Genomic DNA, 13466 nt, shown 5'->3' on the forward strand with positions numbered 1-13466 from the left:
GAAATTCAGTTTAACACAGTTTTTTATAAGACTTAACCTGTTGAAGATTGGAAGAAGCTAGTGCTATAAATAACACGTTTAAGCAAGCTGCAAGAAAGGGTTTGTTCATAATAATGCTGTAACATTCAGATGGAGGAACCGTTTTCTTTTTTTCCTCTTTCTTTCTGTAATGCATACTTATTTTTAGCTATCTTCCTAGCTTGAGTCAAATCTTCAGCTAGGGTGCCACTGTTGATGAAGAGGCTGTGCTGGTACACATTTATCTGAAGATCTCACTCCTGCATTTGTTAGGACATGAGAAGGATACCAAACAGTGGCAGAAATAATGAAATACCTCTGACGTTTGGGCTCCTCCTCCAGTTGGCTGTGTGGGTGGAGAATGTCTGGGCGGGCTGAACTACCCAAGGAGGGGATAACCAACAGGAGGAGAACGGAGCACGGTGGAGCACGACAGAGTTGGTTTAACTGTTGGTTCAGGGTGGTGTAGAGATCGCTGAAGTCAGTGCTCAGGTTTGAGCCACCACGTGTACATGATAGCTGAAGGGTGTGTTTCGGGAAGCTGCAAACAGGACAGTTCTCCTGCCTCTTAGCACTGCAAACGCACGAGCCCTGTCCCTTTCCCTGCCTCCCAAGGGCTGATTTAAAACCTGGAGTCACCCCCTGTGCAGGTGGAGAAGCCAACAGCCTTCGTCTCTGCACCCTCAGATCCTCTCTCTAGTTCCTTATTATTCAGCTGTCTTCACACATTTTGTGGTACTGTTGTACTTCTAATAACGTGCTTATCCTGACCACTGTGTACCCGTGTGTTGCTCTGCTCTTCTCTGCCCTTAACACTTATCTTAAATAAGTGACCCAAAAGGCTCCACAATTCTGGTAAAATAAGTTAGATTCCAGGTTTCTTACTGCAAATAAAGTTTTGATAAGCTACAAAAAAATGTTTAATTTTTGCATCTTTCTTCAGTAGTAATAATTTGAAGAAAACTGTCATACTTAAAAAGATTTTTTCCTTACCTTCTGACAAGTGTTACTAACAGCTCTTAAAGCAACTGGTGTCGTCCCTCTAGGTCTGTTCATACTTCTTAGGACTTAAGCATCTATTAAGAACCTGTAGTTTGGATAGGGCTTTTTTCTTTTTCTTTTTTTTTTCTTTTCCTTTTATAACTATTTTTCTGCCTCAAAATTATTGCAGATATTTCAGTTATTTCATAGCTCTTTATCCAACACTATCAGTGTTATGGATTTTTAAAGGTTATAAGCAGGCCTAGTTTGCACTGTAACTATACAGTGTGATAACTGTATTTCACTTTCCTCAGCTGCTTGCGATCAGCTAAAACCACTTTAGCTGCTCAAAAGTTCTTTACCTTTAAGTAGAGAGGGCATTGTAACCTTCACCCAGAAAATTAATTATTTCAAATGGGTCTGGTTCTCTCTTCCTTCCCCCGCTCCTCTCCCCGCCCCCCAGAGAACAGCAAAAAATGTAAAACTCACTTGCCACCTTATTTGAGATTTATTCAAAGTGCTGTTTTAGCCTGCTACAATATAGTAACCAAGTTACAAGGTAATGTGATAGAATAGTAAAAGAAGTAAAATACTCTAATTGCCCTATATCTAGGCACTTAAACTGTTTACAGCTGAGATTTGTACAAGCTAGGGAGTAAATTTGAAGTTAAAGGTCTCACAGCAGTCTTAATTCAGCTGTTTTATGTGTATGGAGTATTTCAGTGTTTCATCATGAGAACCTCTAAGTCCAACAGCTCTCTTATTCTGTGCTGCCCCTTGTTTATATCTGTAGGCTTGGTAAGATGTCATCGACGCTGTGGCTCGGGTTGTGCAGAATTGAACTGGAGTGTTGTTTTCACATTTGGACAACAAGATGAGAAAAGACAAGAAGCAAAGAGGTGGTAGCATCAATGCGATATCCTTCATTCAGCTCTTTCCTCCACACGCCGTAGTCCAAACCCTTCATGCCAGTTGGGTGTGAAACACTGCTTGACCAAATGCAAAAAAGCAGTGCTAAGAGGCAGGAACAAGAAATGTCTCCAACTGGCAGATACCTACAACTAACAACTGGATGAATGGGTTTGTGTGGAAGAAAACAGTGAAGGTCAGGTTTGCTGTTACTGCCTTAGGGATTAGTAATTTTTTACCATGAAAAATTATCAGTGGAGAAGCTAATCTGGTGTCACATCCTGTGATTTCTCAAACTTGCAAGTATGTCCAGAAGATGTATAAAGCAGCTGTTAAACATTTGAAAGGCTGTATGGCACAGTATCAGCTGTCAACACTTGGACAAATACTAAACCATTAACAAGTTAGGGTTTGTACATGTGGGTTTTCTTGGATTTTTATTAAAACTCACTTTTCTGTAGTATTGGGAATTATTTTTTTTTAAGGTGTCTCCTAGGTAGTGCTTCTGCTATCCTCAGTAGGAAAAAGGTTGCATAACTGTTAGCAACAAAGTGTAGGTCCCACACTTTTTCACCTGCTTCATGGTGGTGATCACAGTTGGGATTCTGTAAACAATGTGCTATCTATTTTTAGCAGAACACAAATCTGCTGCTGAAACTTGTGTGTTAACTGTTGCATATATTACTTAATCTTAACCAAAACCGAAAACAAAACATGTGATATGGTGGATCTGATCTTTATTTACTCTTTTAAACCACTTTGGTTTAACGTTGATGATTAAAAGCCTGGAACAGCTTTGCTATCCCTTTTGATATCTGAGCGACTTGATTTTTCCCAGCAGTCAATGCACCAGCTTTACCAGCTCTACCAAATGGTGAGAAAAACAAGAGAATTATGTTATTCTTGCTTTTTGCTGATTTCATTTTTCCCCTGTTACACCTCTGGAATGACAGTCTGCTTAAAGAAATTAAGGAGTCTTTCACTTGCATGTTTGTGTTAATGATCCAGTGGATTTTGTAATTCAGTAAATAAGGATAGGAAATCCTCCTAACACATCCTTCACACCTGGATATCATCTTCTTTTAGTTCTGGCTTTGGAAATGCAGCTTTTGAAAGCAAGTGCTTTTGTGCGGAGAGCACAGTCAACGCTTTGGCTCTGTTTTGGTTTATTCATTCCCCAGACTGCAGCAGCCAGAAACACCACTTCAAAGCAGCTCCTGAATTTGTTTTTTAAAATGTAGCCACATAGCTTTTGTCAAACCCAAATTTGCCCTTTTTTGATTAATGGCATTAAAAATATGATTTTTTTTCTTTTTTAATTGAATATATCAGGGATCCAAGGAACAGAGCTTTGAAAGAAATTTCACATTGGTACTTCCCAACTGTGTAGGCTTTCCTTTAATTATAAAGGATGCAGTTCCTGAAGCAATCATTCTTGATTTTCCTGTTTTGCACTAGCCCATTTAAAACTAGATTAGGCTACAGAGGAGATTCTTCCTTAGCAAGGAGGTGATTAGATTTCTTTATTTGGAGTATTTAATTTCCAGGATGCAAGGGAAATTTCCAGTTTTCTAAAATACCTTCATTTTATTATTAGATTGACTTTTCTAGAGCAAAGGCAACGATTCCACTTTTGTCAATGAAAATAACATTGGCAGTGCTGGTGTATGGATAGGAATCTGGGAAGAAGCAGGGCTTTTTTTCAGCCTAGGTTGGGCAGAAAATGGGTCACTCAACTGTTGTCATTTGTCACTTGACACATCTTGCTGCTTGCTTGGATATGAGCTGTAAGGAAAAAAAAACAACCTCGGAGCTCAGCACTCTTGGCAGTTGGAGGCTCAGGCTGGGTAGGCTTTCAAATGTCTTGTTAGAGCAGGTCCCAAATGAGGACAAGCTGGGCCTTTGCATCCACTGCCCGTTCTTTGGAAGTAATATGTGTGAGGGGAGAATAACAACTTGTGACAGTTCATGCAAATTAAAAAGATCAAATGCCTTTGAAATCCGGTATCTACAGCCTGATCCCAGCACTGGAGCTGGTTGCCACCACTTGTGGTTACGCTGGAACACAGGCCTTCGTGGCAACGAGCTCCTGACAGAAGTAAGCGTCCTCTAATTTTACGCTGATGCAGTAGGGAAACAAACCTGGGTCCCAAGGACTGCAGTCGTAGTGCTCCTTGAAGGCAAAAATTTGTCAGCAGCACAAAACGAGCCTGTTGCAAAACACACTCTATTCACCCAAGTAATAAAAAACTGGTTCTCCTGTTTCCCACCCAGATTTCGGGCTCTGTATGAAGAAATGCCTGTTTTTCCTCACCATCACTGCTTATAGCCCCTGGGTGGCAGAAGGGACACCTGAAAGACTTCTACCCATTTATTAGTCCCTTCCACAAGAGGACCTGTTGTGGCTGCCTTCCCTTTCCCACTCCCACTATGGACGCTTGGAAGAGGTGTTCTAAGCGTAAGATTTTTATGGACAGAGGGTTACTGGCCTTACTAACCTGTTAGGATTTAACAAGCTGCCAAAAACGTTTGCGTTAAAGCTAAACAGTATAGACAACATAATTTAAAAAATAGGCAAGTGCTTAAGGTTGGTCTACATGTAATATGCCAGAGCAATATCCCTTGTGAGGGCAAAACCTTTTTTCTGGAAAAAGTAGCATGCAAATAATAACAGGAAAGTTTTCTCTCCTAGGACACTGGCAAGGTGCCTTTAACCTGATGTCTCCAAAAGCAGAATTTGCCTTCTCTGCTTGGTGCATTGACACAGATGTGAGATTAAGGGTTCTGAGAAGTCAAACTGCATCAAAGTCCCAGGCAGGTGATAATAGGAAGGAGGAGAGATTAACAAATGGCAGCTGTGTTTTTTCTAACAGACAAAGCGTGCTAGAGACAAATGACCTGTGTGCTGTCTCCTTTTCTTCATTCTCTGGCCTCCTCTTCCGCGATTTACGCAGCCATTGTTTAGGGTCAAAAGGATTCAATGTAAATAATTTAGAATGAAGCAGTCAAGTCATAATGTGGAGAAAGCTAATAATGAGGATTAGCATTTGGGACAGTGGTTGCTGTAGATGTGGTGAGTGAAGCATTGAGCTGGATTATTTGTATCGGTGGTGCTGTGAGAACGTTGAAAGGACCTTTTTGGCAGAGGGGATGGGATAATGGGTGGGTTCATCTTTAATAGTGTAGTTGAGTTCCTAATATTGATTTCAGTCGAGGTTTCTAGGAAGTAGCAAGTATGTATTTGTGGAGAATGAGATGATAAATAAAGCTTGTGCTGAGCTATTCCTGGTTAGTTTGCTTTGGCTGGTGCTTCCTAAGATGGAGACTTCTGTCATGTATCAGTTTCCTTACCATACAGAAAAATGTACAAAGTATGTGTGGGTTTCATGGGATGTTTCTCAGTAATCTGAAAGATCCACAGCTTGCTTGTAGTACAGGAGAAGAGAACCCTGCTTGTGCTTGTATATGATGTATGCAACAAAATAGTATTTATGGAGTTCTGATATGTTTCGGGATCTCCATTATTTAAGAAGGGGTAAAACTACTTAATCGCATGGCTACATCTGTCAACCATTTAAGAGCAAAGAAGGCAAAAAGAGAAACTGTAAAATGTTCAGATCGCTGCTGCCCAGATGTGTTTGGAAGGACTTCCTCACCTTGCAGGTACTCCAGGAACTGAAGCTGAAGAGAGACAGGAAAACAGCCTAACTGCTTAAACAGCCGCTATTATGAAGGTGTAAATCTCCAAGATTGCCCAGGAAATGACCCGATTTGCTGCAGTGAAAACATAGGTTGGCTGTAGGGTGAACATCCAATTTAAGGGTAATGAAACATAAGAATAGGCTGCGGACAGATGTGGAATCTCATCAACAGTTTTCTAAGAATTACTTGGACAGTACTCATTAGGGATGGTCTAATCCCCTGCGTGCCAGGCAGGACCTGGTACAAATACAGGGGATTACGGAAGAAAGAGTTTCAGAGAACCCACTTTTCTATGAGCCCGTCTGGTGTTGGTGAGAAAGGATTTCCACTGAAATCTGTGGACTCTGGATCAGACCCCAAATCTCAGAATTCCCTTGAACTTTAAGATTAAGCATGTGTTTATGAGCTTAGTTTGATAGAGATGTATTAACTGGTTTAAGATCTGAAAAGGTAGTCATATGGTAAGGCATCCCTGCGTGGAAGGAAAACATGAATCAGTGAGATCCCAAGAATCCAATATGGAAATATGCACTGCTGGGTTTTTCTAGGGTTTAAGTGTTTTGGGTGTGTGTTCAGTCACAACCCATCTCACAGTAATCCAACTGTTAGTGCTCTTTCCACTGTGTTATAATAGACTGGCCTATTTTTATTACAGTTTGTGACAGTTTGCAATGTACAGTCTAGTTTAAAAATATAGATATATTGGGAAACAGAACTGTGTAATGAGTCTCTTCCCTGGTCTTCTAGGGCAGTTTGTCTGCAAGCCTTTGTGTCTGACCTAACATGTCGTGTTTCAAAGCCCTGCTTCATTATCATGGCGCCTGCTAGCTGTAGTTAAGGGTCTGTTAGCGGCCCCATTATAAATCGCTACTTCCAGGAGTTTATAATTCAGCAGTAAAAAATTGCTCTAGGCTGAAACTTGGCATATAAAGTCTCAGCGCAGGAACAATTGTGATTTCTCCCTCCTCTATTTTTGCATTTGCTTATACACACACAATTCATTCAGTAGGTTTTTACTGTCCCCTTTCGGCATTTAAAAAGATTAAATGGCTGGTTTATTAATATTTCAAGACTGACTACTGTGCTGGGCCAGTAAATTGATTCACGGTGTCTGTTAACCCAGCCCTTTTTTTGATGGATACAAGTCACTGTTTGACAAACCTGCTGCAAGGCTTCAGCTTAGTGGAAACAGCCCAGCGTGGATCACCGCGACGGCTGATTAAAGCGCGTTTCCCAGCCAGCCGCGGCCGAATCCGGTGTGAAAGCCGGCGCGAGCGCACGGGGCGCGGTGTCCCGATCCAGCACGGGTGGAAGAGGCGTGTGGGCTGCAGGCACAAGTGAAGTCGTGTGGCCCCTGCTCAAACGTGGAGGAACACGAAAGGGGCTGAACTACTGTCCCTCCTCAGCGCGATTTGGTCTTTTCGCTTGATCCTACGCAAAGATATCGCTGCGAGATCTTCCAATGGGATGTCTAACGCTGTGAGGAGACTTGGTTGAAGTTCTTCCAGCTCAACTGTTTCCTCATTGAAACTGGTTCAGTGAAATCAGTTATTTCCTCATATTTTTACCGGTTTGCAGGAAACTTTAGTATGGAAAAAGATATTAATTTTAGTACTCCTAGAAATTATAGAAAAATTACTTATTTCAGCCTTATGGAAAACATTATTATTAACCCTTCTTTTTATTCAATTTTAGAGTATTCTTATAGGATACTTAACATATTTGTACTGTAAAGTCCTTACAGCTAAATGAGGGTTAACAGAAATTTCTAAATGTATAATGTAGAATGCAAAGGTTAAAAATGAGACTTTTACAAGTTTGAAATGTTTTAAGTGTTGTGTTTTTTTTTTTTGTCCTACAATAACTGATTTTAGACGTTTTCTTCTGATCTAGGACTTGGTTATAGTTAAATCACAGTATTTCCTGTAAATTCCCAAAAAAGCTTGCTGTGCGCTAACTTCTACTGGGTCCTGTGCACAGGTGTTTGCAAAATCAGAATCAAGGTGTATATTGCCATTACCATGTTAAGCAGCAGTAATTCAACAGCAAAACATCTTCGCTATTATGGAGCTGAGTCGCCCCTGGACTTTCTCATTTCTTTTCCACTCTTCCACCTACTTATGTTTAATTTATGAAGGCAGCCAAGGGAGAAATCAGTTCTCTTTAGTATCTTTAATGTATTGGTATTATAGTTTATAAATGAATATTGCAGAAGATTTTACCAGGTACTAAGCAGTCTAGTGTGAATGACTGAAATGAGACAGCAGATTATCTCCCCCCCCTGCAGATTTCAGAGGCCCTGCATTGGTTTATACCAGCTCAAAATTGAGCTCTTTTATTTTATCTTCTGTTCGATTAGAATCCCATCTTCATGCTCTAAACCACGGGGGTTTCAACTTCCTGTAATTGATTTATTTCTCCCCCCCTAAGAAAACTGACTTCCCTGGCTAGGTCTGTTTGCTGTTGATTCAGTCTGGGGATCCTGAGCATCCCTACGGTGCCTGCAGGTTCTCAGTGGAGTGCCTCTGTTGGACCTGCAATACCAGTGCAACCCATGCAGGCTGGGACAGCTTGTTCCTCTGGGACCTGAGCCTCATCTGCCACTTGTACCTTCCCTTTAGGAAATGTCCTGCCAGCTGGGAACTCCTGTTCTACACAACAAGATTCAATGTGTTTTATTTAATGCATTTTCTTTTTAATACATCAGGAATACTTCTAATTATGTCTTTATTTGATTAGCATGGCGCACATATTAAAGACGCTAAACAGCTGGTTCTGGTGGGAGAATATCTGGATGCCTGTCAATGTCACATGGGCACATTTTGTAGACCGCGACGGACTTGTCTTTCCCAAACCACATCAGTTATATGCCACAATACCATATGCTTTTGTATTGCTGATTATCCGATTCTTCAGTGAAAGGTAAGAAACATAAATGCGATTTTATGCTAATGTTAATCCTCATTAATGCTAAACATTTAAAAAAAAAAAAATAGCTTTAGATAAGTGTTCTTACGTTTTTATAAAGGAGGATTAATTGGTGGTTTGTTAGAAAGATGTAGTAGAGATAATATGGCAGATGAAATATTTTCACTATTAGGGACGCGTGGCTGTGGTCCAATCTAGAAAGAAAGTATTTCTATCTTGCTTTTCTAGGACAGCATTTGAATAGTTCTAATAATCTCCTTTTGCTAGAGATACAAGTAATACAAAACTATTTGGGTTTCCTTTTGCTTTTTCTCCTTTGGTGGAAGGGTAGAGGTATCTGTCCTGCAAACCAAACCTCTCTTTTCATTTGGTCCTCCACCAGAATGATTGTGTGAGGCTGATAGATCCCAGGTGTCTAGCTGTAGCAAAACTAGGCAGACTGGACTGATCTCAAAGTTTCATGTGGATATTTTATGCAGATCTAGTAATGCTGATTCCTTTTTTTCTCACTTTGTCACTGAAAGATGGATTGCTTCTGCAGCTGGAATCTTATGGGACAGGCAGAAGCTGGCTCCACAGAAGAGCGCTACAAATATATTAATATTTGCAGTGCTTTGACTTATTTATTTGTGCCTTCTTTGCTTGACTTTTTTTTTTTTTTTTTAATTTTTCTCTGAAGAATGTGATTAGTATGTTTTTATAATTATTTCAGGATAGAATGAGGAAATTTGGAATGTCGTAAGTTGAACAGACTTAAAACAGAACCAGATAAGATCATTCATATTAGAGATCAAAAGTAATTTGGATCATATGTTTATAACCATTCACAGTGTCTCCTGAGTAAATGCTTGCCCAACTGTGTCTCACTGTGCTGCTATTGGAAATTGCTCATGTGAGTACTTATCCCACACATCTGGCCTGCAGTGAATCTGCCCAGGAACGAGGAAAATTGACCGCTGCTATAATAAGGAATCAATTGCTGGTATCAGCAGGAGTGAGGGGGGCTCTTTCAGAAAAGCCTGCCCGAGTAGAAGAGCGAAGCACTTAGAGTGCTCTACAGCAATTTGTATTGGAAAATGGAAGAGAAAGAGAAGCCTTCAGTCTCTGGGGCAGTTGTTGTGTGGCACAAGCTAGAGGTGGAAGGCGAATCCAGTGTCTTGGGCAGCAGTAGCAGAGTGAAGCGATGTGCTAAATGGCTATCTGCCACTAGGAGAAAGTATCCCAGTAGCAATCTTCCAGCTCACATGGAGACAGCATCTGATCTTGTTTCACTCTCCCTTAACTGTTGCTTAACTCCAACATGCCTCTGAAAAACACAAGGACACAAAAATCAAGATCTTGCCTTTAATTTTACATCATTTCATGACCACAAACTTGAGTCCTTGGGCCTGCTTTTTAACATAACTGCTAATATGCCATGGTTCTCTCTTGGGATTAGCTAGAAGAGATTCCTTTCTCTCACAGTGCACTGTCATATCCTGTGGCAGATTCAGAATTATTTTCTTCATATTCTGGCATGAGAATAGCTAAGATCTTGTAGCTGTGCTGTATTTTTAAAGTTTTTTACGGTATGTCTTTTCAGATATGTTGCTATACCTTTAGCAAAAGCCTTAGGTATAAAGAATGTAAGACGTGTGAAGCCACAGCCTAACCCTGTTTTAGAGAGTTATTTCCGGGAGTGCTCAAGACATCCATCCCAAGTAAGAATTCTCATTCTTTTAAACTAGTTTTGGTTTTGGAAAATCCCAAGTCTTACTGTTTCAATCAACTATCAACAATGACATCATGGGATGAGTTCCAGCTGATTGACAGATGACTTAATTTATTTGGGTTTTTGTTGCTGTTCTGCTGACAAGGGTATATGGCATCCAAACCAGAAAATATGTTTAAGATGTTTAATTTTCTGGCATGCTGTTCTAGGTTAGACTGTTAATAATATTTCTAGTGAAGATCCGTGTTCCATCTAACTCATTCTGCCTGGAGAAAACATCAGCTGACATCTGTTGTTGGAAAGTGGTATCGTATTTATTGCAAGCAGTAATACTGGAAATCTGGCATGGAAGCCTTTTGATGCTTTATATTGCCACATATTTAGTCCTGGCTTATGTGAGAAAGAAAAGCAATCTTTCTATTACCTTGCTGTTTGTTTTTTTAAAATGGAACAAGAAAAAAATAATAGTCAATATTTACAATCTCAGAAAATGAGGCAACTTGATTGTTGATGGGAAGCAGGTACTTTGCTGTGAATGCAGTCTCAGAAAGTTCACTTACCTAACTACAATTACCCAACAATTGTGGTGTTCCTACACTGTTTTTGAAAAAAAGAAGTACGTGCTTTCTCGTAACGAGGGATGCTGAGAATTACTGATATGTGGAACTTTGCTTTCTGTCCCTAACTCTGCTATTCTCTTATTGTGTCTTTTGCCTGATATCATCAGGAATAGATGTATTCATGTTCACATATGAGCTTTTCTCTATCTGGGCAAGTATCCCGATCTCTCCGTTTCACACCTTCCTTCTCTGAGTGCAATTTGACAATTAATCTCTGAAAGGAAGCATGGCGTTTTTATACTTGCCCAGTACATGGGAAAGATTCAGGCTGCCTCCTTTAGGTGTCCAGCTTGGGGACCAGCGTGCCTGAGAAAGCATGCAGAAGCCTGGCTGGTGATTGAGGGCATCTAGGCTCCGTTGCCTGTCAAAACAAAGTCATTACTCCTGCGTGGCAAGTGGAGAGCTCCCCAGCTGGCAGGATGGGCTGAACACAGAGGCTGTTTGCACTCCTGCCCTCCCTGGCAGCTGAGGTGCCTTTGCTCACATACCAGAGCTTTTCTCTGAGGGTAGGAGACTAACTGAACTGGACTTACCTCGGTGGAGGCAGTGCTTATCTGCATACTAGCCTTGCCGGGAGAAAGCTTCCCCAGGGATGAGTCAAACACTACCTCTGCTCCTGCAGCATCCCCCGGGGGAGGTCAGCTCACACCTTCAGCACTTGGGGATGGAGAAGAAGGGAGGAAGCCTCCAGGCTGCTGCACGTGGGGCACTGAGCACCCAGAAATGCAAGAGTCACGCTGCCTCTTGCATAGCACGTGCTAGCACGGCTGCACGGCAGAGCCGCTTCGCCTTCAGAGCACGTGTAAAGCAGAGACACCTGACTGTTGCACTTGAATGGCTAGGGGCATTTCTAGGCAATGCTGTAGCACTGATTTATTTTAACTGTCGAAAGGAGGCAGTCTGGATTTTGCTCAGTAAGATTAATCGACTTGCCCTGTACCATGGTAGTACATTGGATTTGAGAACAGAGCTCAGGTCACCTTAATTCCAGGCCTGCATCTTGCCTGTGAGACTCATTTAAATATAAACTGATAATTATAATTAGGTAAGATATTGGATACAATGTCCATGTGTGCTGATACATGGGGCTTCCCCCTTCCAGCCCAGCCTCTTGCTTTGGCAGTAGAAGTTGCATCTTTGAAACCAGAAAGACAACAGCAGTTTGCAGATTTGTACCTTTCATGCCTGCTTTATTTATATACATTCGAGTCTTAGATATCCAGGGTTTCTGTGAGTGTCACTCAAAAATCAAACCAGGATGCCTGCAGGGTAAACCCCCATAGATAGTTACTATTAGTGATATTTTAAAGTTAAGACCTTACAACAATAGGAAGCTGATCTGTGAACTACAAAATAAATGAAAATTACATTGGAGTGCATCTTGTTGTTAACACTATTCCATTTTTTGCAGTCAGAGATTCAAGGCCTTGCCAAAAAGTGCAACTGTACCGTCCGTTTGGTGGAAAAGTGGTTTAGGAGACGGCGAAACCTTGAGATCCCAACAGTTCTTCGGAAATTCCAGGAAGCTTTGTAAGGAAAGACAATGCTTGTGATTATTATGGGTTTTATTCTTTTGAACAAAATGATTGAGGTCCTCGGGTGTCTTTTAAGGGGGACTCATTTCTGGAAAGTTGGGTCTGTCTGACAAGGGTTTTGGTTTGTGGATGCACAAACAAATTGAAAGGATCTAGTGGCATTTCTCCAAATGGTGTGACTTTAAAAGATTAGGCTAGCAGTTACTCCTGAAAGAAAACCCTTATTTTACAGTTTTCTTTATTGTATAATAATGGACTTATTTGTAGGTTCCTGCTACATAGTGCTTAATGAAAACATGCAGAGAATAGGAAAATATTTTTCTGCCTGCCAGTAATCATAGGGGAACAAAAATGCTTACTCTTGTTTGTGTATGTACCCATGCTGTCATTTTGGGATGCTATTGTGTGTACGGAAGTCAATTCAAGAGCAGAAATCATGTTGTCCTAACTAAATGATAGATGTCACAGCTTGAACATGGGGTACTGTACAAAACATGAGCTTAAATATGCAGAGTGGACCATTGAGCAATTTTGAGTGATGATAATGAATATGTAAAAAGTTTTGAAACCTCCTGCATATGATTGAAAACTGGAAGCGCACTCAAGAGTCTGTTTTTTCACAAATGTGTGAGAACTTCCCCACACCTAAACATTTTACTATTTAACTATTCCAGTGTTATCTGAAATCTCATACAGATTTCAAATCCCCAGATGGGCATGGCTTTACTGACATAGCGTGTCCCTTTTGGGTAGTGAAATTAACTGTACCAGTGCTAAACACTTTCCTAATGTCCTGTATATTTGGATTTTGACTAGCATAATTACATTGGCAACAATTCACACGATTATAATATTTCACCTCTTTTAGTATAGATTAATTTAAGGAATGAGGGTTAAAAGTACAGCTACAAAGCTCAAAATTGAGTAGTTTATCAAGATTATTTTCAGTGTGAATCAATACGATAATGATTTGATGATGTCCTCTGTTGGGCATAAAACCAGCTGATAGGCATAAATGTGTCTCTCTGAAGCCTGAGTTGAGTAAACTCTCCTGGCAAAGTG

At 40.7% G+C, this 13466-nt stretch overlaps 1 protein-coding gene across 5 annotated transcripts in view; it reads left to right on the plus strand.

The window, feature by feature from the left end:
* CERS3 (ceramide synthase 3) overlaps positions 1–13466 on the plus strand; it is a 48021-nt gene that overhangs the window by 8939 nt on the left and 25616 nt on the right. For all 5 annotated transcript variants that reach the window (XM_032994232.2, XM_032994230.2, XM_032994235.2 and 2 more), the window contains exons 2-4: positions 8350–8532; positions 10121–10238; positions 12281–12399. In XM_032994232.2, the coding sequence (XP_032850123.1) occupies positions 8351–8532; positions 10121–10238; positions 12281–12399 (419 nt within the window). In that variant the 5' untranslated portion in view covers position 8350. The remainder of the gene's footprint in view (positions 1–8349; positions 8533–10120; positions 10239–12280; positions 12400–13466) is intronic.

The sequence above is a fragment of the Tyto alba genome, unplaced genomic scaffold (assembly GCF_018691265.1).
Source record: "Tyto alba isolate M040663 unplaced genomic scaffold, T.alba_DEE_v4.0 Super-Scaffold_41, whole genome shotgun sequence".
NCBI classification, from domain to species: Eukaryota; Metazoa; Chordata; class Aves; order Strigiformes; family Tytonidae; genus Tyto; species Tyto alba.